Source organism: Neofelis nebulosa, chromosome 16 (genome assembly GCF_028018385.1).
Source record: "Neofelis nebulosa isolate mNeoNeb1 chromosome 16, mNeoNeb1.pri, whole genome shotgun sequence".
Classification (NCBI taxonomy): domain Eukaryota; kingdom Metazoa; phylum Chordata; class Mammalia; order Carnivora; family Felidae; genus Neofelis; species Neofelis nebulosa.
The window spans coordinates 50731628-50755797 of NC_080797.1; the positions used below are offsets into that span (position 1 = coordinate 50731628).

Sequence of the window (24170 nt, forward strand, 5' to 3'; positions counted from 1 at the left end):
ATATTAAAAAAAAAAATAAATTAATTAAAAAAAAAAAAAAAAAAAAAAAAAAAAAAAAAAGAAATATTTGGACAAATAAATGAACCCCCTCTCACCTACCTTGCCTAGGCTGTACCACACACAACCTGCACTCTCCACCCCTAGTACAGAGGAGAAAGTGCTAGGCTGGATCCTGAGCCACTTCTGCCAGAGCCCCCTCTGTGGCCTCCATGTATTCTCCTCTCCTTTCTGAGCCTCAGCTTCCCCCATTATACAATGAAGAGGCTGGATTGGAACTTCTCTGGTTTTCTTTTCTTTCTTTTCTTTTCTTTTTAAAAGTTTATTTATTTTAAGAGAGAGCAGGAGATGGAGGAGGGGGAGAGGCAGAAAGAGGGACAGAGAGAATCCCAAGCAGCCTCCATGCTGTCAGCGTAGAGCCTGACACAGGGCTTGATCTCACAAACTGTGAGATCATGACCTGAGCCGAAATCAAGAGTCAAAAGTGTAACCAACTGAGCCACCCAGGTTCCCAGAACTTTTCTGGCTTTCGCTGTATTGGAACTCAGAGCTATCTTTGCATCTCTCCAAATGGGATGCAGACAGAGAGTTCAAAAAAGGTGGGAGGGGGGCAAAAGGTAGGAGGGGATGCCCCATGGTCCTTGCGTAGAAGAAATATCCAGGCCTTAAGTCTCCTACCCTGGAATGGCGGTGGATTGAAGGGAACAGAACAGAGACAGTCATGGAAACTAAAAATAGACCTGAGAAAGGCTTCTCCAAAAATATATCTGTTTAATCATCATCAAAATCCAAGCTAGGAAGCCTGAGGAATGGAAGCCCCAGGCCTCTATGGGATGAGAGCAGAGGTCAAGTGTCCAGAAGTGAGCTATCATGCAAGGAAGCCAGCCAACAGACAGGTGAGCATGGGGACCAGCAGGGTTGGCAAGGGTAAGGGCAGCGGCTGTCCTGGGGCCTGAGACTTGAACACCAGGCGCTGTCCCTGGAGCTGCAGTGGCCTGACATTATCTGTCATTTTCAGTTTCTGCTCCGAGTCGTAGTAGAGCTTCGTGGAGAACGCAGCGATCTGTGGAAGGGGCAGGGCTCAACAGGAAGCAGGGAGCAAGCATAGCTACATTTCCTGCTGTGTGACCCCAGGCCAGTAACCTTGCTTCTCTGAGCCCTCACTAATAAGGAGGCTCAGAATCTCTAACTCTCAGGGTTTTGTGCAGATGAAAAGAAAAAGGGGATATAGACTATTTGGCACTGGTGGGGGCTTAGTTCCTATTAGCTTCACTTAGCTGGGAAGCTAAGGACATACAGCTCACCGTTTTGCAGCCCCACAGTCACTGATCACTGCTGTATTATCACTGCTACTATAGAACAGTGGTTCTCAGATTTCAGTGTGCAGTAGTATCACAGCTGGGGGCGAGGAAGGGGGGGATGCTTGCTGGGCCCCACTTTGCCAGGCCCCGCCCACACAGTTTCTGATTCTGTAGGACTGGGGTGAGGCCCAAGAATGTGAATGTTGAGCAAGTTCCCAGATGATGTTGATGCCACTGGTCCAGGGACCACTCTTTGAGAACCACTGTTCTGCAATGCAAGTATCACTAGAGCAGGGATTTGGGCCCTTTGGTTCACTGCTCTATCCCTAGAGCCTAATGTGTTATAAGGATTCGAGCACCATTTGTTGAATGAATGGACTTGTTCCTACTGTGGCTATCCTGACCCTCTCTCAGCTGCTCCTGGCCAGCCTTGGACCCTCCCCCATGCTGATCCCTCTCCTCAGGACATTGGTTCCCTGCCCTCAGCTGGACAACTCCCACCTACTTACAGCGGGCAGCATGGGAGCATTTTCTGACCTCCTCTGCCATAGCCTCCCCTCCAGCCCTCAAACCAGGGATGGGATAGGCCAGACCTGTCTTGTCCGCCCCAAGGAATGTCTATGGATTCCCTGGTGACCCATCCCCACCCCAGTCCAGGGTGCCTCTGTGGGGATCCAGAGGAATGGTGTGGGGAACTGGGCAGTGGGGGGCCACACCCTTGGCTGGGTCCTAGGTACCTGGTCCTTGTGGAGCTGAATGCGCTCCTGGAACACAGTCCAGACAACCTTCTCCTCGCAGCCTGGAGTGGTAAGTGAGCCCAGGTAGCGGAAGTAGTGCCTCAGTGTCTCCTTCTTGGGGAGCAGGTCTAACAGGCTGATGCTGTCATTCATTGTGGTGTTCATCTCTGGGGCAGAGGCAGAAACAGAGGATACTGTCAGTTGGTGGGAGAAGCAGGGGATCCCTGAGAACCCAGGCCACTGCATCACCCTAGCTCTTCCTTTGTAAGAAGAAGTCTCCTCTCTTCCCTTCACCCCCAGCCACTCACTGGGTCTGGGGATATAAGACAGCGCCTCCACCAAAGGCTGGAAGCCATCATTTTCCTCAGATCCGGCCTGGAACAGAACAGAAGGGGGCTTGACAGGGACATGTGGAGAGCCAGGGGTGACCACCAGCCCATTCTTCTGGACTGTGGTGGGGAGGGCAGGCAGCTTCTGGGACTGAGGCCCTGAGAGGCTCTGGGCTCCCCACCTGGGGGCAGAGAAGTCACTGAGAAACAGAGGGGAAGTCTGGATCCCCCCAGTCCCCTCCTGCCTTGCAGATCTCTGGATCCAAGAAGGAGCCTCTCAGACCCTAGGGGATGAGGGCCCCACCTCCACCAAGAAGGCCAGCACTGCAATCTCATCTTTGGGATCCTGGGCCTCTTTCTCGCTCCTCGATGTCCCCTTCTCTTTCTCATGTACTATGTGCATCTGGTGGGGAGTGAGAGGAATGGAGAGAGGGCCTGTGAGGCGGCTGGACCACCTTTCTTGACACAGGCAGGTCCACCCAGAGCCCAACAAAGGTGTCAACCCAGGAAAGGGCACTCACCTCCATGGCATAGCGAACCCTGTTGAGGGTGTGTTCTGAGCCCTTATCCAACTCCTTTGACCAGTGCAGATGCATCTGTTTGGCCCGGTAGCGGGCAGCCAATCCTCCTCCAGTGACCGAGGCCTCATCTTCCAGCAATACCATCACTGGAGAGCACAAGAGGGGACAGAGTCCTTGCACCCACCTCCTCTAGCCCGTCCCAATTCCACCTAGGCAGAACCTTCTCTCCTACCTCCGACCCTTCGTAGGCTACATGCCTGGGCCTGTGGAAATAGGATGGAATGGGACAGGTGATATGGCCCAGATTTTTTTCTGGCCTCTTCTTGGCCTCTTTGCCTGCCTCTCCCTCTGCACATCCCAAACATGCAATTCAGCCCTCTCCCTGGTGCCCTGGTGTCCTCAAGGCAATGTCCAGAGTCCTCAGCCCTGGGTCACCTGCCCCTGGGCTCAGTTTGGCCAACCCTGGATGGACTTTGATCCCTCCTACCTTTGCTCTCTGTCCACCAGGCACACGGAGCCACACGTAGTTCCCTGAGCACCCCAAGCTGCTCCATACCTCTGTGCCTCTGCACATGTTGTTCCTTCTTCCTAGAATGCTGCCCTTCTCCCATAGCAGACCGGTCTGATTAAAGTACTGAAAATACTATGAAGTGTTCCCTCCTTTCTAAGGCCCTTCCTGTTTCTCCCTACCCTCCCACTGCTAGGCTTTGCAGTCCTTCCTCAGCAAAGGTGGACCTGCACCTAGTCGTCCCTGGAGGAGCCCACCCATCCAAGTCTTCTGGAACTCAAGGGTCCCCGGACCAGGTGCCCATGCCTGCCCAGGTCCCCTATCCCATCTGCCTGAGACCCACCTGAATGCCCATTGTTTTGGACTTTCCACTTTTGCTTCTTGTCATAGCCAGAGAAGGAGAAGAGTCCCAGGTTTGGGTCTACCTGTGCCTCGGTAGTGACAATGTTGATGGGGGACTGGCGGTTCTTCTTGCAGTCTCCACCCCATTGGCTAGGCCCTGAGCAAGGAGGGAGGGTGGGCTGAGATTCAGGGGCACATAGCACCTCCTCAAGTTCAAGGAGGGGGATGGGAAGGTGCTTGGAAGCTGTGGAGAGGAGTGCCCTGGAAGGGGGCTTAGGAAAGCCTGACTAATGTTAAGCATTATCTGAGGACTAAGAGGCAGGGAAGCAGAACTGGAGGAGGCTGATTCCCTGTAGCCAGTTGATAGAGGCTTGGGAATGGGGCAGCACTAGTCACTGAAACACAGTACAGACCAGAGGAAAGCAGACTGTGGGGGCATGGATCAAATTTGGGGGAAAAATGCAAAGGACAACTTCCCAGGTCCACCCAAAGAGGTGTCACTGGAACAGACCCAACTCTTCCTTTTGTTATATGAGCAAAATGTGGGGCACCTGGCTGGCTCAGTCGGTGGAACATGTGACTCTAGATCTCAGGGTTATGAGTTCAAGCCCTACACTGGACGTGGAGCCTACTTAAAAAAAAAAAAAAAAAGAGCAAAATGTATCTTTACATCTGATGCTACTGCTGATTTATTTGATAGAAGACATCCTCTTGGTGATAGTGACAGGAGATGCCAGGGACAATTCAGGTCACTCTACATTCCCTGTCTCCTCAGGACCAGGACTGTGTGTGTATGTGTGTGTGTGTGTGTGTGTGTGTGTATGAAGAACCGATATCTGACTAAGGAGCCATCATTACCCTTATCCTTCCCACCCTCCCTGGGTCTTCATTTTGACTTGGGCAGTCCCCACCACACAGAAAGGCCTGTCAGTAAGACGTGCTATACTTACCCAAGCAAGCATAGTTGGAGGCCTTGGCTTGAATGTCGTAGCACCAGTGTGGATCTGGAATAGGCAGAGGAAGGATATGAAGTCTGTATCAGTGTATTTGTGCACACATATGTCTCTAGGAATGCACTTGAGCTGTGTATGCACAAGCAACACTGTCTCTGTGTGTGTTTGTGTGTGCGCATGCACGTGTGCACGTACATGGTGGGTCAGAGGCTAGGAATATCCATGGAGTCAGAGACCCCCTTGGGTTGGGATGGAGCATTCCTGGAGTCTGGGACAGAGGGCCCAAAGGAAGGAGGCAAAAGAAAATATAGGGATGGGGCGGAGGCAGTAGAATCAGCCAGGCCCCAGGTGTCCTGACCCACAGCACATCATGCCCAGGGCACTACTCCTCAGGCAAAAAAGTCACCCTTGAGGGACCTTAGGGGGGCCTTCTGAGGCTACCAGCTCTACCCCGGGCTTGGTCTCCACACTCTCTTCCAATTGCTTTCAGCCCCCTCCTCCCTTGCATCTCCCACCCTAAACCTGGAAGGGCGGTTCTGGCAAGAGCACAGGAGAAGTATTAGCCCAGTCTCCCTTCCTGGGACAATAGAGCCAGGTTCAGCCTGGCCCTCTTCCCAGAGTTGATCCGGATGATGGAGGAGATTAGACTAGCCCCTCCCTGGAACACACACCCTCTTGTGTTATTAAGACCCATTCTGGGCTAAACTCTCACAACCCATCGGGAAAGGCAGTCAGGCCTTTTCCCCTGTCCCATTACCTCACAATCCTGGTTCATGGGGCCAGATTCAGGTTCTAATCCCAGCTCTGGTTCAGGGCAGTAGAACCAGCATCTCTGAAAAGAGGCAGCGCTACAAACCTACCACACTAAATGCAAGATGTTACCATCAGGGGAAACTGCAAGGGCAGAGGGGACACCCTTTGTGCTTTCTGCTCAGTTTTTCTGTAAACCTAAAACTGCTCTATAAGTATAGTCTATTGATTACAAAAAAAAAAAAAAAAAAAAAAAAGGCTGAAGCAGCAGGATGGACAAAACATTTGATCCAGAGCTGGAATCCTGGCTGGGCCACATGGGCACGGCAGGTTTAGCGGCAAGTCACCTAATCTCTCTGAGCCTCAGTTTTATCATCTGTCAAGTGGAGCTGATACCATCCACCTCACTGGGCTGTGGGAGGATTGAGAGATAGTAGAGTATTCCAGGCAACCTAGAACATAGTAAACTCCCTAATGGGTCCTTCCCTTCTCTGGCCTCCCTCCCTCTGGCCTCAGATCAGTGCACAGATGGCCAAAGGCTGGGCGGAGAGGAGACAAATGAAGTGAGCTGGAAAGAACTCAAGGATGAGAAAATTCCTAAGAAAAGCATAGCTTCCCACTCAGCTGAGCTAAGGTCTCTGAGCACATCTCCCCCTTCCTGCCAGGCTGCCTCCCTCCACCCCACCTCCTCTGGAGTCCCTGGAATGGGGATGTGGTGAGGAGGGAGCCAGTAGGAGGTCAAGTTCTTGGTAGGGGAAGGAAGGAGGGGCTCCAGGTCAGGAGAGTGAGCATCCACAGAAAACAGGGCACTTTCTCACTCCAGGCCCTTCAGAGTCACCTAGGGTTTTTGAGTTTCCCAACTCTGGGTCAAAGCTGGCTCAGCCTCATTCAGAGTCTGACAGTCCCTGCAGTGTCTTCCCCACAACAATCTGTCCCCTGCCCTGGACTGGGCTCTGCTGTTCCCAGAAATTGCTGCATCTGAGGAACCCCCATGCGGGTCAACTATGCAAGGAGCTGTGGCCACTTCCCACCCAGGCCCATCTCTGCAGGTAGATAGAGCTCTGAAGTTGGAGCCTGTTCACCTGGCCTCAGTCCTGGCTCTTGCTCAGTCTCTGCAAGAGGATTACGTGAACTTTTCTGAGCCCTCCATTCTCCCTTAGAACGAACTGCTACCAAACACCCAGGACTTTGGTCAGTGTCCGAGCAGACACTGAATGACATGGAAGGTCATTCACACCCATGGAAGGCTCCTTGTTATAATTATCCTATGTCTTGGGGCACCTGGGTGGCTCAGTTGCTTAAGCATCCAACTTTGGCTTAGGTCATGATTTCATTGCTCATGAGTTTGAGCCCTGCATCGGGATCTGTCCTGACAGCTCAGAGGCTGGAGCCTGTATAGGATTCTGTGTCTCCCTCTCTCTCTACCCTTCCCCCACTTGCACTCTCTCTTTCTCTCTCTCTCTCTCTCAAAAATAAATAAACATTAAAAAATTAAAAAAAAATTCTCCTATGTCTTCCCCTCTCAAAGGTCCTGAAGGCAGAAGGGGCTTCCAAGGTTGACTGGGAGGCCCAAGGGGAAGCCATTCCAGGGGAAGCCTTGCTTACATCAGAGTCCTGAAGGGCGGAACCCCCTCTCAGCCTCCCCAGGGCCCATCTGATTCACACTGAGCCTTTCTTAGGAATTTGCTGTTCCCCTGACTCTGGCTACAGCTCCTGGTTTTGGAATGGTGACCTCTGATCCACTGTCTTAATCATGGAGACTTTTGCCCTGCTTGGCTGAATGCTCTTGTAACTACTCTCTTCTGGAGTCAAGAACCAGGAAAACATAATGTTGATGAGGCCAGGGGTCAGGTCTACATCTGTGGGCTGAGGGGAGGGACTTTCAAGCAAGAGGCGGCACGGTCGCAAACCAGCTCAGGTTCCTATATTCATTCATGAGAGGGCTGCCCTTGCAAATAATTATGAGCCTGCTGCCTCAGTCCATCTCCATAGGGCAAGAGAGGCTCCCCACAGACAGATCTTGGCTCCAAACTCCAAGTTCTTCCTAGGTGACCTGCTCTGAGCAGGGATGCAGTAATAGACATAACCACATCACCAATCACTTGCCCACCACCCTTCTGTTCTTTAGAGGTGATCGAAGTTCTCTGATGGACCTTGCTCAAGCTACCCTCCCACTCTGTGGGGAAGGAGGAATCCTGGAAACCAGCTCAGCAAAAAACCCAAGTATGTCCTGGCAAAGTCTCAGCAACTCCTGGCCAGGGTTCTGGGGCTCAGAAGAAGTCTATGTTCCTCTCCCCTCCACCTTCCACAGCAGCAGATACTCAGGAGTGTGATGTGCAGCCTCATCACTCTTCAGCCTCAAATGTCCAAGGGGATGAAATGGGTGGAGGAAGACAGGTCCCAAGATAGTTCCCAGTGAAAAAGCCTCAGCACTTAAGGAGAGCACAGCTTGCATGAAGGGGCAGCTGAGAAAGATTCCTGGCTGGCTGGTCCCAGGCAGTGGTAGAGCCATCACTGTCATCACATCTGGGGGAGTCTGCCACGTGCCATGCAGGCACTGCACTAAGTACTTACACCCATTATCTTATTTGAATCCTTAAAACACCTAAGGTCAGAATGACTATCCCTATATTGTAAATGAGAAATTTGAGATTAAGTGATTTACCCACCACCACACAGGTACAAAACAACCGAATTAATTGCAAACTGTTTCTTTTTTCTTTTTCTACTAAGCCTACTGAAGCGGGTTTCAAACTCTCAACTTTACCTAGAAATTTTTTCACACCCTGTCTTTTCTCTTTTCTCCTCTCCTAGAAAGAAGCCAACAAAAAAAAAAAAAAAAAAAAAGAAAGAAAGAAGCCAACAGTTTCTGCAAGATTCCCCTCATCCCCCCCTCCCCCCGGAACACCACACACACACACACACACACACACACAACCGGCCAGCTAAATCTTTCTTGCAAAGGGCACACACTCTCCTCTGCTCCTGAGGACACCCTCACCACTCAATTCCAGAACTCCAAAGAGAGGAGCATCTAGCTTTGGAGAGTAAGTCTAGCCGGGTGAACCCCTAGGGGGACCATCGGAGGGGTAGCTAAGCTGGAGACTAGCAGATGGGGGCTTCCTGAAAAGGAGACCGTCCCCGTGGGGTCGCAGAAAAGATGCCTCCCCGGATCTCTGCGCCCTGTGCGGCTGGAGGTGCTTTCGGCTCTTTATCAAATATTAACACACCACTCCCGCCACCTCCCACCTAGACGAATAATTAAGAGCTCGGACACACATTAATCTTTACATGAAAATCACCCTGGCCGGAAAGACCGGCTCGGCCAGGGCCTCGGGTCTCCCAGTGTCCCTAGCCTGCAGGCTCCCAGTACAGTGCTGGGGGCTGGGGAAGTGAATGGGACAGGCAGCCTCAGGCGACAAGGAACCCGGGGGGGGGGGGGGGGGAAGGGGGGATACCAGGGACCCACCGCACACAATCTGCACCCGTGCTCTGGGAGGGGGACAGCCACTCAGCACCGAGCCCTGGCGGGACGGACTGCGACCGTCTGAGGAGCAAAGGCGCACGCAACTCCAGAAAGGGAAAGAACCGCTGCGTGCGTCGAGGCGGGTGGGAGAAGCATCCTCATCACTGACTGTCACTCTCGCGGGGCCGAGGTCCCGCAGGGCCCCGCGCGCCCCCCGCAGCCCTCCACACTCGTGCACACACCAGCTCCACAGCCGCACGTGGCCGTTCGTGTGCGCCCACTGGCTCGCACCCGTCCCATCCGCTCGCCCCCGTCGCCGCGGCGGTACCCAGGCAGCCCGAGCCCGACGCTCGCCCGGTGTCTCGCGTGCACTATGGCTGGGGGCGCAGAGGGGCCGGGCGGGAGCCCGCGCGTTCACCTGCGCAGGCCAAGGGCCGGGCAGCAGCGAGGGCCAGGAGCGCAGGCAGCAGCCGCATCCCTCACAGGAGCAAACACGCCGCAGAGCCGGTGGGCGCGCGCCGAGGAGGCCTCCGGGGGTGCCGCGATCATGCGGGACCGGGTTTTATAGCGGAGCCGCTACGGGAGGGGGCCCCGACAGCGGGACGCGGAGAGTAGCTCCTCCCCCTGGCGGAGCCTCTCCTCCCCGCGTCCTGTCCCAGCGCTGAAATCCTCCGCTCCCCTCCTGGCCTTCCCACCCCCTGCCGAGCCACCTTGTGCCTTGTGCCCGGAACAATCCTTTTCCCTTCCTCCGCCAGCTCCTCTCCTCTCTGCCCAGAGGTCGTGCCCTCCCCGCCATAGCCCCCTGCCCCCATCCCACACGGGGTCTCCGGTTTGGGAACAGGGTGGTGACTTCGCGAGGTACTTGCTCGACACAACGGTGGGTGTCCATATTCCTGCCTTTGATCATTTTGGCCCGGACCCCTGCGCAGCCCTCTCGCCTCGGAAGCAGTCCGCCGGGGCCTTGGAATGGGCTTGAGTTGAGGCGGGTGTACATAGCCTCCGAAGGATGCTGGAGTTGAGGAATGTGTACGGGTGTTCGTTGAAACAGGTGTCCTCAGAAAGAAGGCTTGCTTTTCTCACTCAGTGGTCGCTGATACTCTGGGTATCATCTCTTTTCTGTTTCCTCCTAGGCTGCTCCAAACTTATTTTCTAAGCAGACCAAAGACCCTTCTTCCAACAGTGAAGACGCCCCTAAATTGCTGTGTGTTTTTGTGATGGCCAGAGCAAGGGTGCGGTGAGGCGGCAGAACTAAGAAGTAGAGTCCAAGGGCTCAGTGAGAGAGAAACTTATGGGGTCAGAGGGACGGGGCTGGTTCCTCTTGAGGCCCCCCCAACCCCTAAGATGAGATGGGAAGAGAAAAGACAGGGGTCTGAATGGACCCTTAGTTCACTTGTCTGTCAGGATCTTCAGAGAGGGCCAGGGAAAGGAAAGTTTTCTTGAAGGAACTGGGCTGAGGGCCGCCATAGAGAGGAAGCTGCCTCTTGTCTCAGGAGGGGTACTCCCTCTCCTGGCTTTGGCCCCCCTGCTGCAATGCCTCTGGACTCCTTCATGGCTCTAGGTACTGTGAGTCCCACATCTGGTGAAGGCTTCCGTGGGAGTTTGAAAGGCTCAGAGTTGGGTAAGGAAGAGGGACAGGGAATCAAGCAGTGGGCCTGGGCCCCCTTCATCAACAGGAAGCCCCTGTTTTCTGGTCTAGTCGCTTCCCCATCCGCTGCCAACCTCTCAGCCCCCACCAGCCTTTGAACCTAAGCTAGGGACCTCTGAAGAGGGATTGTCTCCCCTAGAACTATCCAGGCAAAGGGGCTTCCTCCTTAGAGTCCTGGCTCTAATCAGCACTCCCCCCGTCCTGGCCCAGGATCACACAGCCTCAAGGAGCAACTTTGATCCTACAGAGAGGAGAGGGGGCGTCCACACCAGGCTTAGGGCTCTATTGTCCACACTGCTTTAGAATTTAATCAGCAACCAGGACCATGGGAGTCAGGGGAGGGATTCCACACCCTAGGGCCTTTTCTGTGGAGTGGATTTACGTCCATGGGGCTATAAAAATATATCTTTCAGGACTGAGGAATGGAGTGAGAAGGAACCCTATTTCTGGGAATGAAATCTACTTCAGGGATTCCCTGTGACCCCAGGCCAGCCCCTTGACTGCAGGAGAGACTTTGGAAACCTTTGGTGGAGTTAAGGGGCTACTGATCCCCTTCAAAGTCCATTCCATTGGGGCCTCCCAGGGGAGAAGAATGTGGGTGGGAGAGCTACACCCAGGTAATCCTACTCCACACTTTTGAGTGCGCCCCCTAAGATACTGCGGCTAACAAGATAGGGGGGAGAACCAGGCCCTGGTATGGTGTACCGTTTGAGGCATAGGGCATGAATGGGGGGAGGTTAAGTCTGGGCACATCCTCACGAATGTTCCTTAATCACGGACACCACAAAGGCTGTACATTTGCAATGTGGGAGGTCAGAGGGTGGCTCCTTCTCTATATGTCATCTCTTCAAGGTTACACAGGTCAGGAGGCCCCCCACTTTTAGTCTTAACATTCCCAGCCTTATCTCCCAGCCTAGACCCCTGTCCTGGCCTGCTATAAACTAGTCACCTGTCACTGCCTAGGCTCAGGGCCCTGTTCCCCTGGAGAGGACAAAGCCCTCATTCAAGCAGGTATCATTAGAGCTGGGATGGGCCCTGACACATCTCAGTGACTTACAGGACCCATAAAGCTGCCAGCCCAGGCCCACCAGCCCCAGCCCTGGCACAGGCTCTTTCCTCTTATTCCGCCCAGGGTCCCCAAGTGTCCTGCATTCAGGTCTCTGTTCTTCCTCTAACTGAGGGATGGCCTTGGGCAACTTTCCTACTCCTCTGTGATTGCAACTTCCTCATCTATAAAGTGGGGATGATAATCTCTACCCTGCTGACCTCTGTCAATAAACAGTTATTGGGAACCAGTTGTGAGCCAGCACCTGCCCAGCCCAGACTTTCACAACCTGCCTCATGGTTCCTGGGTGTAGCCATTGACCTGTGGCAGGTGCAGACATGAATCACGGTTGTCATCTTCTGGGGATGTTCACTCATATGGCCCTGGAGCAGGACAGAAGCAGTGGCAAAACTAAAGGGCTTTGAGGGCAGACAACCCTGGGATCACTTCTGGCTCGACACACTTGCTCTGTGAGGTCATCTGAGTCTCAGTTTCCCTCATTTGTAAAGTGAAAATCATATCCTATCTTCTTCATAGGTTGTTGTGAGAATTCTGTGACCTAAGTCTGAGATAGGCTGGCCCAGGCTAGCACATTAACACATGTCACCATGACCTCTAAATGAAGGTCCCTTTACCTGAATTAAACATGACCCTAGGCAGGTGTGGATGTGGCATCAGGTGGGACATTGGGCTAGGCCCAGGAAAGGTTCTTCCTGGACTCCCAGGACCTAGGGAGGGGTGAGGAAGGCTGAGGAGCAAGGAGCCTGCAGCCCCAACTGCACGGACTCAAGAATGTGAGATTCAGATTCAGCCCTTGTTGGGACTCTGATTGGCATGGGGTGGAAGCACAGGGAACAAGAATACTGCATTCCTGGTGTTAATAGGTCAGAGGAAGGCTTAATATATACCCCTAAAGAGAAAACTACCACATCTATGTTCAGGCGGTAAGGTGGGCAGAGTATAAGGCAGAAGCTTAGAACAGGCTTTAGGCAATATTGCTCTGGGTTCACATCCCAACCCCAGCCCTCAGGCTCAATGTCCTAATCAGGAAAATGGGGAAAGGAGACCTGGGTGGCTCAGTAGGTTAAGGAAAATGGAGAATGAAGACAGCACTCCCTCACATGGTATGGTTAGGATCCAAGTATGTGATGCTGGGTAGATAGCCTGGTAGAGGTCTAGGAGCTTAGTAAAGTTCAATAAGCCTCAGCTGTAATTACTAACCATTAGGGGCAAAAATAGAATATGCCCTTGATATTATAGGAGCCCAGGGGAGTGGTACTTAACCCAGCCAGTAAGTGGGGAATTGGAGAAGGCCTCCTGGAGGAGATGAGACCCAAGCTGAGTTTTAGAAGACAAGTAGGTGTTAACCCAAAATGAGAAGGGAAATCCAGTCGGAGAGAACAGGATGAGAAGAGACATAGAGTGGGATGGATAATCACCAAGTGAGAGGTGAGGGTGCCAAGAGATGGGATTGGAGGGGCATTTGGCATCAGATGTTGGAGTTAGAAGGTTGTACTGATACTTCCTTTGATGAGGGGTATATATCAAGACTGTGATTTTCTGGGTCAGGAAACCTCTTCAGAGAGGGTTGCTTGGCCCTAGAAAGGGACAGGGACCTTTAATAACTTCTTTGAGTTACAAAAGAGGAAGCTGAGACTCAGAGAGGGTAGTGACTCACCCAAGTTGCCCAGCAAAGAGAAAACAGGGCTGAGGTCTGAACCCTGGTCTGTTCCCCTCCCCATATTCTTTCCATGCCATTTCATCCCTTCCCCCACAACACACACACCTCCCTCCCATTGAGACCCCTAGCCTCCATCTCCTCTTGCTTTCTGCACCCTCAGAGCCTCTATGATTAGCAGATGATTCAAAGAAATGTTTGCAGAGACTCCAGGTTTGTGTCCCTGGGTGTTGAGATGAAACCCACATGCAGGACAAGGTTTAATCAATATCCTGCTCTCCAGCACTCCCCAACAGGGATCTCTGCCATATTCTAGCAGAGATAAGAAATCTCCTTTCCTGCCAGCACCTGTGAAACCTGTAGTTACTCTTCCCTTGTCTTAATGCCTACCCTGTTTCTCTGGTCTGTAGGGAGAATCCTGGGGAAGCAGGAAGAAGGGGAAAGAGTTGGAGGCTCTCATGGAGCAGGATAGGGACCTCCTTAGTAGAGGGGCTGCTGGAAATTTCTGCCCTGGACATTTTGGAATAATAATAGCAGTACAAAGCATGGAATGATCCAGCAATGGAAATGACATATGTTCTGTTCCTGCCCTGCAGAGAGGTCAGGAAAACTCCCATGGCTGTCCCCTCTCCTATCACTGTCTCAGCTACAGGAGTCCAGGTTCACACAAGCAGGAGGCTGAGATCAGAACTGCTTTGGATTTTCCAAGTGTATTCATTTACATTCTGGTTTTGGAGCAGAAAAAACTCTAAAGAGGGTGATGAAGGTTGAACCAGGTAGGGAGAAAAAGGCAACCTTGGAGGAAAGGGGAATGCTCGCTCCTCAATTCATGCTGAGGCAACATGAAGAGAACAGACTCTGTGTGTGTGTGTGTGTGTGTGTGTGTGTACTTCTTTTTCTCTGATTATCCAGATAATACCTACTCATTGTAGAATATTTGGAAAGATGCATGGGGAAAAAATCACCAATAACCTCATCTCCCAGAGGCAGCTATTTTACAATTTGACATATTTTTAAGAAAGAAAGCTTTAAACAGAATAATCACCGCCACCTTAATCTATGTTGAATTTTTCCATCTTCTTTCAGTCTTGATCATGATGCAAAACACTATTGACATAATGAACAGCTTTGTGTCCTACTTTTTAAACTTCACATTTCAGTGTAAACATGAGTCCTATTACCTCACAGCCTTTCCAATTGTCATTTTGTAGTTCCACAATAGCCTGTGTCCTCAGCTGACTTCCCATTGTAAATAACACCGCAGGGAACATCTCACTGGAGAAGCAGAGCCATAAGCTTGGGAGGGAAACCAGTCATCCCAGTTCCTTCCCCCAGCTCCTCATTGAGTAGAACTACCATCAGTTCAGGAGAATAGTTTGGAGGTGCGGTAAAGGACAAGGCGAAAGATTTGTGAGGTCCCCCCTCCCTGCCCCCAAGGGACCCTCAGAGGCCAATTGGAGGATCTGAGTCTGGAGTTCTAACTCTCTGACCTCTGGTGTGCCTGTAAGATAGGGAACATGTGTGTGGGGTTGTGCGGTGATGGTGGGGGTGTTCTTTTATAGATCTGCAAGGTAGAGAGGCTGTGAGGAAAAAGTGCGTGCTTGTGGATGCCTCCTCCCCGCTGTGGTTTGCACAGTGATGGCGCCCTCTGCTGTCCCTGCGCTTCCAGCCTATCAGGACCTTTTACAGTTTGGAAGTTCTTCACGATAACTGTATCAGTCTGTCCTGCCCTGGTGCTTCTTTTTCAGTTGTGGGAAGGGCATCATTTAATGACACTAAAATAGATTCAGAGATTTGGAAAACAACTCTTTAGGTCCACCCCTGATTCCCAGAACTTTACCTCCCAAGAGACTTCCTGAATGCTACTACTTTGTACAACCTCATTTATCATCTGAACTACTCTCAGATATCAGAAGTGAAACTGAGAAAAATAATTGAGAATGTGTCAGCAAGTACCCTACCTTAGACACTTCATTCAGGTGTGGCCCTGGCTCTGCATACCCTGGGGTGGGATGGAGGTGTCAGAACGGCAGATAGAAGCTGAGATTTAGCAAGGCTGCATAGATAGCTGACCTCCTGCCTCTGGTAAGAGCTATGTGTGGGTACATATGGGATGGTTAGATTAATCTTCCCTGCCTCCCTTTTCTGGCAACCAAGGAAGGTGGGAAGCAAGTGGCTGCCATAGTAGGTAACCCCTAGCTAACTCTGAAATGTAGTTAAGGTTTAATGAGACCTATGTGGGGTGGAAAAGGGCAAGGTTGGCTTCCTGAGTGTGGGACTTGTGTAGTCACAGAGTGGCTGGACTTCTGCTGTCACCCTCTTGACATTCTTGACAATTTTTGAGTGGGGTGCTCTGCATTTTCATTTTGTAGCAGATATGGGGATGAGGGTGGGGTGAGGAGTGGGGTGCAGTCTTTTGGTTGGATCTCCACCCTCTTAGGGCTGGCCAGGAGGCAGAAAATGGTAACTCTGAGGACCCATGGACCAGCAGCCCCTTGTGGAGCCCTCAGCTGGGTCACGTTCTGCTTTCTTGAAGCTTGGATCTCCTGCGTGCTTCCAGTTCAAATCAGGGATGGTTTGAACTGTTGAAGTAGAGGATGATCCATGCGGGTTATTGGACCAGTGTGAACATGTCCTAGAGTTTGGGTTGGATTTTGAGTGGAGGTTACAGTGGGGGATGTAGCTCCTGATAGGCGCTGAAGTAGTCGTGAAGTTCAGTACCATGAGATGGACAGCACCCTTGAGGTGCTGGCTGGAGCTCTATAAGGTCAATGACAGCCCTACTCCCCCACTGTGAATTCTATTTGGGAAGCAAGGCGAAAGGGTGGGCCAGTGGGGCCAAGCTCCTGGGCCAGGCCACAAGCCCCAGGGATGGATGGGGCTTGGAGCCTGTGCTCAGGGGATTTGGCCAGAGTTAGAAGTCAGAGGTAAGGGGGAAGAAGGGAGGGAGGGAGCTTGAAATGATCTAACAGGGAGAGGCTGGTGTTCCAGGACCATGGAGCCAGGAGCTGAAGGCAAAGACCTGGTTATGGCCCTGGAGCCTCTTTCCTGTTCACTTGGAATTCCAGTATAGACTCTAGCACCAGTGCTTGTGACAAACTCTCCTTCCTGCACCCTCAGGCCCAAGTATGCAGCCTCTACCTCCTGCCCCACGTTAAAAGAAAAGATAAGGGCACCTCTGAGCAGAAATGGAGGTATGGGAGGGCTATTTCAGGGGAGGGAGGTAGAGCAATCCAATTACACTGACTTGGTGACAGTGAGGGAAGTTATGGAGTGTTTCTAGGAAACATGAAAATAACCCTTTGTGTGATTCAGATTACACATCTCTGAGCTAGGTGGCATCCCAGCCAGGGCCTTCTAGCAGCCACAATGTCCCCAGAGCCTCCAGGTTGGTCATGGGGCCCCTCTGTCAGAATGCAATGGTAGGTGGGAAATGAGTGGACAAAGGCAGAGGGGAGACACTTTAGGGAAGCAATTTATGGTTGTGGGAGGGCAAACACAGGTGGTGTGCCCTGGACAGGACCCCCATCCTTTCCCTGGGAACAGGATGAGGCCCAGTGCTTCTGTTAAACACAACTCCATCAGGGCTTTTGGGTGGCTCAGTTGGTTAAATGTCCGAGTTCAGCTCAGGTCATGATCTCACAGTTTATGAGTTCGAGCCCCATGTTGGGCTCCGTGCTGACAATGTGGACTTGGTTTGGGATTTCTCTCTCTTTCTGCCCCTCCCCAGCTTGTGTGCACTCTCTCTCTCTCTCTCAAAAAATTAAATAAAAATATATTACCCCCCCCCCAAACTCCATCTATACATAAAGCCTCATCTCCTGAGCTCATATTAACCCAAACTGTCCTGCTCATCTCTGCCCATGGCCACTCCACTGGCAGTCCCCCAGCACCAGTCTGGCTCCTAGCTGTTTCAGTCTCCTGGTATTTCTGATTCCACCTACCCAGAACACCTTTCCTGATCAAGCTTGTACATCCCTTCAGGCCTGAAATGTCCCAACACCTCCAATTGGGTGATGTCTCCCTAGCCTGGGGCCTTTTGGCCCAGGCTCCCTGCTCCAACAGCAGATGCCACTGGGTGTGGTCCTCTTGTCTCTTCCCTCATCAATCTCTCCCAACCCTGAGGGGCTGAGCTCAGTCAGGTCAGGAATGAGGTTGGCTTCTCCCAGAGCAGTGCTACTCTAGGAGCTACACAAATATTTGTCAGTGAATGATCCTTGTCTTGCTTTACTCAGCGTGGTCAGCGTGGGTGGTCTGACTGAAGAAAGGTGGGTTCCTGTATGCCAGTGGCTCAGAACTGCCCTGAGAGCATCTCTGTGAAATAACTGTCTCAGGACCCAGCTGCTGGTGCCAATCCAGGTTTATCCAGTTGCAAGATGTATTGACATTGTTATGAAAATAATGTGATGGGGAGAACCTCAGGATTGAGGGGCAGTCTGAATTTATTTTACAGATAGGTCTGTAGATGGGGCTATAGTTTGTCCCAAGTTACATAGTGAGGTAGAGCAGGGCAATGTCTGTTGAGAAGACCATTGGTTAACCCTCACGCTAGACACAGGCAATCAGAGGGAGGTTCTTCACCTTCTCCCCTGTCCTTGGAATGTGCATTCAGCTGCTTGCCTTCCTCACACTAGAAGCTACCCAAGGACAGAACCTTGAGAGAATGTGTTGTTGAGACCATCTTGGTTGTATATGTAACTGAACCCAGTTAAGGCCTTTATATAAACTCTTAAGATTTTGTCAGGTGGGGGGGGCGCCTGGGTGGCGCAGTCGGTTAAGCGTCTGACTTCAGCCAGGTCACGATCTCGCAGTCCGTGAGTTCGAGCCCCGCGTCAGGCTCTGGGCTGATGGCTCGGAGCCTGGAACCTGTTTCCGATTCTGTGTCTCCCTCTCTCTCTGCCCCTCCCCCGTTCATGCTCTGTCTCTCTCTGTCCCAAAAATTAAAAAAAAAAAAAAAAAACGTTGAAAAAAAAAGATTTTGTCAGGTGGGTGCAGAGATATACTCATCTTGCAGCTGGCCAAAATAAGCATCATATGTAAGGTCCCTTGCTTCCTCCCCCCCCCCCCCCAACCCTGGATATGGGGACTGATTTCAGATTACACCTGGGAAACTCCTGAAATTTCAAATGAACAATGTCAGAGTTTTTCTAAGACATCAATGGATTCAGGAAATCACTTTATATCCCCAGAAAATCTGATCCTTTAGTGACCAGGAGACAGCCAGAAAACCCAGTTCCCAAATTTAGCCCTAGTCTCTTATGGTTATGCTTTACTTCCAAGGACTTGAGGAATAACAGGGTCACGCTATTGGTTATGCTGGCCAGGGGATAGGAGGGGCTGAGCTAGACTGGTTCTGCTCCCCCTACAATGCATGAAAGGGCCCTGGAGAGTACCAGGCATGGGTAGAGGTCATCAGCATGATCTGTGGGGAAGCACGAATGCTGCTGGCAGCTCCTCAAAAGGTTAATCATGGAGTTACCACGTGACCCAGAAATTCCACTCTTAAGTATTTACCCAAGAGAAGTAAAAACATATTCAGGTGAAAACTTGCACATGGCTGTACATAACAGAATTATTCATAATAGCCACAAGGTAGAAATAATCCAGTGTCCATCAACTGATGAGTGGATAAATAAAATGTGGTATTCTATTCATTCAATAGAATATTATTTAGTCATAAAAAGAAAATTCTAATATATGCTACAACATAAAACTTGAAAATGTTTAGCTAAAGAGAGTTCATGAAAGACCACATATTACATAATTCCACTTAGAGGAAATGTCCAAAATTGCAAATCCATAGAGACATAAATATTAGTGACTGCCTGTGGCTGGCAGTATCAGGGGGGAATGTGAGTGACTGTTAAGGGGTATAGGTTTTTTTGGGGCATGATCTGTGTAGGAGGGCTCACCCACCCCAGTCAGACACAGAGCCTGTGAATGGTTTAAGAGAGAGGGCCTTTCTGTTACTTGGAAGAGGTGTCTCATCCTGGGGGAGGCTGGGTTGAAGCCCACAGTATTCTATTGGCTAAGCCCTTGTCTAGTGCAGAGACTGTACCACATACCTGGTACCCCTCCCAGAACAGGTGAGAACAGCCCTTCAGAGTGTCAGACCTAGCTTGAGAGACCTCCTCTGCTCACCTCATTCAGAGCTGATGGTCCTACTCCTTATCAGCCCAGGTCATGGCCAGGCTAGTCTTTGTGCAGAGAGGCCAAGCCCTACGTTAATGACCTCTTCCTGGTGTATGGTCTGTGTTTGTCCTGGCTGTTGAATTTGATGCAGAGAATGTAAGGGAGTGTGGTGCTGTGCAGGACCTGCAAGAGATGGTCTAAGGAAGCCTTCAGAGGGGAGAGAAAGCAGCTGAGGAGAGGATGAGGACAAACCAGGGGCTGTTGACTAGATCAGACACTTACAGGGACCCTCTGAGCCCTGAGATTGGGGTCCCCAGACTAGGATCCTTGTGTATCTGGGGATTCCCCATTTGATGACTACAGGGGGTTTCACTGAGAAGCCCTAGGCACACTCCTCTCTCAACCTCCCAACACTCCCCAGCTTCTCCTTCACATGGTCTTCTTGACCTATGACTTCCATTTGACTCAGCCTTCTGTCTCTGATCTTGTGTTCTTCCCCATCCCCCCTCCATAACAGAACAATCTTTCCAGGAGAGAACAGTGTCAAGATGCCCTTCTCATTCCTTCAAGTACCAGCTATTATTATTAAATCCCTCCTGTGTGCCAGCAGCTGTATCAGGGCTACAACATGAGCCACCTCTGCCCTCTCAATGCTCAGAGTCTAATGGGCCACAGTGGGGGTACCTGGGACTGATGCCAGAGCACGCACAGGGTGCTAACCAAACCTACGTGTCCTGAGAGGTCCTTCAGTGGCAGCTGATGTTAAAGTTGAGGTTATAATAAGGAGAATGAATAAACTATGAAGTGATGTGGAAGATGGGGCTGAGGATAGAATTGAGGGGGCAGTGGTTTAAAAGCGTTCCAAAAGAAAAAAAAGAAAAAAAGAAATGCATTCCAGAAGGTGAAAAGCATAGCATGTGCCTAGAAAGGCTTAGGGAAAAGTAGAGTGTGGGTAATTGGAGGAAGCCACAAGCCAATTCTGGCTCAAGGTGGAGTCTTGGGGAGGTACCTGGGAGGTAGGAACCAGTTAGATCACAGAGGTTCTTGTAATTAGTACCTCCCAGTGACTTCATCAACAGTGGGTGAGGGGCCCTCACTGTGTGTAATCCACAGCCCCTTGAGATCAGTTATACCCAAGAGACACATATTTCATGTGTCTATCTTTGGATGGGCCTTGGTGGCTTGGTGCCTTGGCTGCCCCATCCTTCATTGAGCCTTTATGCCTGTTTTGGACTCACAGATTGGGCAGAGGAGTATGTGACCACTTTGGATGTGTGTACAGAGATGAGGTTATTGCTCTGTATACCTCCTGGCATCGTGTTCCCCAGCCTTGTCCTCAGGCACCCCAGTAGTGGGATTATTCTGGTTCATGATGGTCATATGTAGATGCTTAGGCTGTCAATCATTCAATTTGGTGGAAGAGCTCCTCCATGGCCTTCAGGAAAACCTATCCTGGTGACCCCTGAATTTACTTCATTCTGCCAAACATGCTGGGCGTGTTTGGATTCACCTTCATCCCAATGATGGCTTGGTACAGCTGTGGCTCAACTACTGCAATGAGAAGCTGAAAAGCACTGTAGGCTCATCTCCTGAGGGCCCAGCAGGTGTGGGAGGCACCTGTACTTCCTTCATGTCCCCCACACTTCTCCCGGGGTCTGACTGGCAGTCTCCTTTCCTCATTGGGTATTGTACATGGGCTTGCAATGGCTGTCAGACCAGCCACAGGGTGGCATGTTTGTTCTCAGGGCACAAAAACCCTTCTCCTGTCCCCCAAGGAGGATTATGTTGTTGAGAACCTGGAGTAAGTTGTTATTTACCATGATAACCAGAGCTGTTTGGATCTGACAGAGGGGACAGAATCTGCTCCTTGATAAATGAGATGGACAGTGAGTTACATAGAGGAGGGTGTTTCAGTGAGCTGAACACCATAAGTTGGTCTAGGTTTCTCTGGGCCTTTGGTGACTGTCATAGGCCGTCTCTTGCCCCTCTGTCTTCTCATCTGTCTAATGGTTTTGCTAATACCCACTTTGCCTCTTGGAGTCCCTATGTTGCCCAATGACAAGACACTTGTCACCTTGTTCTGTGACAAATGGACAGAGGAAATTTAGGTTCTGGTGTGTGAGGAGACTCACCAAAGGCCCCCATAAGTGTCAGAGGCAGGACTTGAACCCAAGACTTTTATGCCCCAGTCTACACTACCACTTTATAAATCCTCAAACTCTTGTTTCTCACCTATAGTGGACATGCTGCTGCCTGGTTTATCAGAGACAGGGTGAGGAGAAGCATACAGGGCAGGGACCTATAGCTAATGGTTTCATCAAGGGTATCACATTCCAGATTTCTCCCTCTGGACTCCCACCCAGTCTCACCAATGTTGGCCCTTTTCCAGGCAGGGCCTGCCTGGGTGTGTGACCCAGGCCCTCACCCTATCCCCACACTTGGCATCATCCATCAGCTGCAGGGCTAGGCTTCATCCTCAGAGTCAGCAAACCAGATGTTTCCAAGGTGCAGCAGTCCAGTCAGGAGCTGAATGGGCAGGAGAGGACATGACATGTATGAGCACCTTCTCAAGAGCTGGAGCCTAGCCTGGATTGGGGGTGGGGGCTCTCCTGATGAATATAATCATGATAACAGAATAATAGAAGTTCCCAATTGATGCACATTCACTACATGACTCTGCCCACCATAATGCAAGCAACTTGTATGCATCATTTAATAGACTCCTTTCACAATCTGTGAAGTGTGTACTGTGACAATGCCCACCACACAGGTGGGGCCGGTAGAAATTAAATTAGTGCAGATCACACAGTTGCAGAAAGAAAGGCTAGGGTTTGAATCTAGGATAGTCTGACTTTAGTTGCCTCTCAGATGCTCTCCTGGCCTTACAGGCATTCTTCTTGATGAGGCTTTGATTCTCAGTAAAGTATGGCCTTCCTGGTCACCTCAAGACAAACTTCTGCAAAAGAATCCCAGTAGGCTGGCAAGCCTGGGGAGGCAGGTCAGGTAGGGAAGGCGGTCAGGTGCATTCTGGATGACTCAGACTGCTGAGTAGGGCTCCCCCTAAACTACCCTCTCAGCGTTGGAAAGCCAGGAGAAGGTAGTTCCTGTGGGGAGGTGCTACTGGAGCCTCTGGTCTCACTGGTTCCTTTGTAGACCTGTGGATGGGAGAGGGTCAGTGGCAGGCCAAGGGGATCCCAGGCCCAGGAAGGCCTAAAATTGGATAGATAATGTATGAGGAGAGGCCTGGAACTGTCTGTAGAGCAACGAAGGTGGACACTGAAGAGAAAGAAGCATATAGAGCTTTGGGGTCTCCAGCCTCCTTCCTGATGAGAGTAGCTTGGATTAAGAGCACAACTCCCACCCTGGGGAACTCACAGTCTGACTGGGGGAGGCATGGCTCTTAACTGTTAGTGCAAAGCCAGTGTCTTCCTGGGCCTCCAGCACCATGCCAGGTCCAGACATGAAACTGGAGCACAGTATTTGCTGGCAAGCAACCCCCTCCTCTCCCCATGCCTCTGTTTCCCCAGAGATGGTGTCCTGAACTGGGGAAAGACTGGCTGCATGTGTTACTGCTCTAAAAGCTTCATTCAGAAGGCCATGGCTAAGGTAAAACCACTGACATCAGCCTGAGAGACATGTCTGCTGATAACGTAACTGCTTTTAGGCTGCCTGACTTCTACCCCTGGGAAGTAGGCGGGGCTGATGGGGTATTTTCTCATGTGGTAGAGTGTATCATGGACAATGTTGATGGGGGATTGGCAAACAAAAAAGAAAAGAGAAAAAGAAATAATTTTAAAGGTGCAGGCATTTCATCCTCTTCCATTCCAGAAGTGAGCCTGAGGCCCTAGGAGAGGCACCTCTGCCCCCAGCCAGGCTCAGCTCCTGTTTTCTCTTAAGCATGCAGGTATTTCTCCAGGCTTAAGGGTAGTTGGAGGTCTTTTTTTTTTTTTTAATACTTCTTGCTATTTGTGCTGAAACCTTTATGAGGAAGCATAATACAACCTTCCTAGAAAAGAATATTATATTACTTCAATGGCTGGTTCATCTGGTAGGTGTACGTTTAACATTTTAAGAAATTCAAACTCTTTCCAGTGTGGTTGTACCATTTTACATTCCCACCAACGGTGTATGAGGGTTCCAGTTCCTTGTGTGAGGATTTATAACTTGTACTTTTATATTTCCTGCATTTTGTTTTTAAGTCAAAATGAGGTATTACATAAAACTCAGGATGTTGGCATTTGTAGATGAAATTAAAAACTACCTGTAACCTCACCCCCCTTGATGCTTTCACATCTGTATTTTCCTGCAGAATTTTTTCTGGACACCCCCACATCTAATGAAGGGTGGACCATGATTGAGCCATTCTTCTATTAGATATTTGGATTGTTTCTAATTTTTTTAATGCTTATTTATTTTTGAGAGAGAGAGAATGAACAGGGGAGGGGCAGAGGGAGACAGGGAGACTGTCAGCACAGAGCCCGATGTGGGGCTTGAACTTGTGAACTGCCGAGATCATGACCAGAGCTGAAGTCAGATGCTTAATTGACTGAGCCACCCAGGTGCCCCTCTAAGTTTTTTAGTTTTAAAAACAATGCTGCTATGAGCATGATGCTAAATAAATTATTTCAATTTGGTTATTTCATTTGTAGTAGAATTAGTTCATTCTTAGAAGTAGAATTACTGGGGTCAAATGCATGAAGGTTAAGCTTCTTGGTGCACACTGCCGCAGAACCAGTAGCGTATATCTGTACACATACATAAACATG

The 24170-nt window shown here is 50.7% G+C and overlaps 1 protein-coding gene across 1 annotated transcript; it reads right to left on the bottom strand.

Moving 5' to 3' along the window:
• Positions 1-732: 732 nt before the first annotated feature.
• On the bottom strand, positions 733-9487 carry CA4 (carbonic anhydrase 4). Its single transcript, XM_058705727.1, has 8 exons — positions 9323-9487; positions 4686-4739; positions 3737-3892; positions 2886-3031; positions 2669-2767; positions 2344-2410; positions 2036-2202; positions 733-1060 (listed from the first exon to the last, which is right to left on the bottom strand). The coding sequence occupies exons 1-8, from the start codon at positions 9378-9380 to the stop codon at positions 866-868; spliced, it is 942 nt and encodes a 313-aa protein (XP_058561710.1). The 5' UTR covers positions 9381-9487; the 3' UTR covers positions 733-865.
• Positions 9488-24170: the final 14683 nt, after the last annotated feature.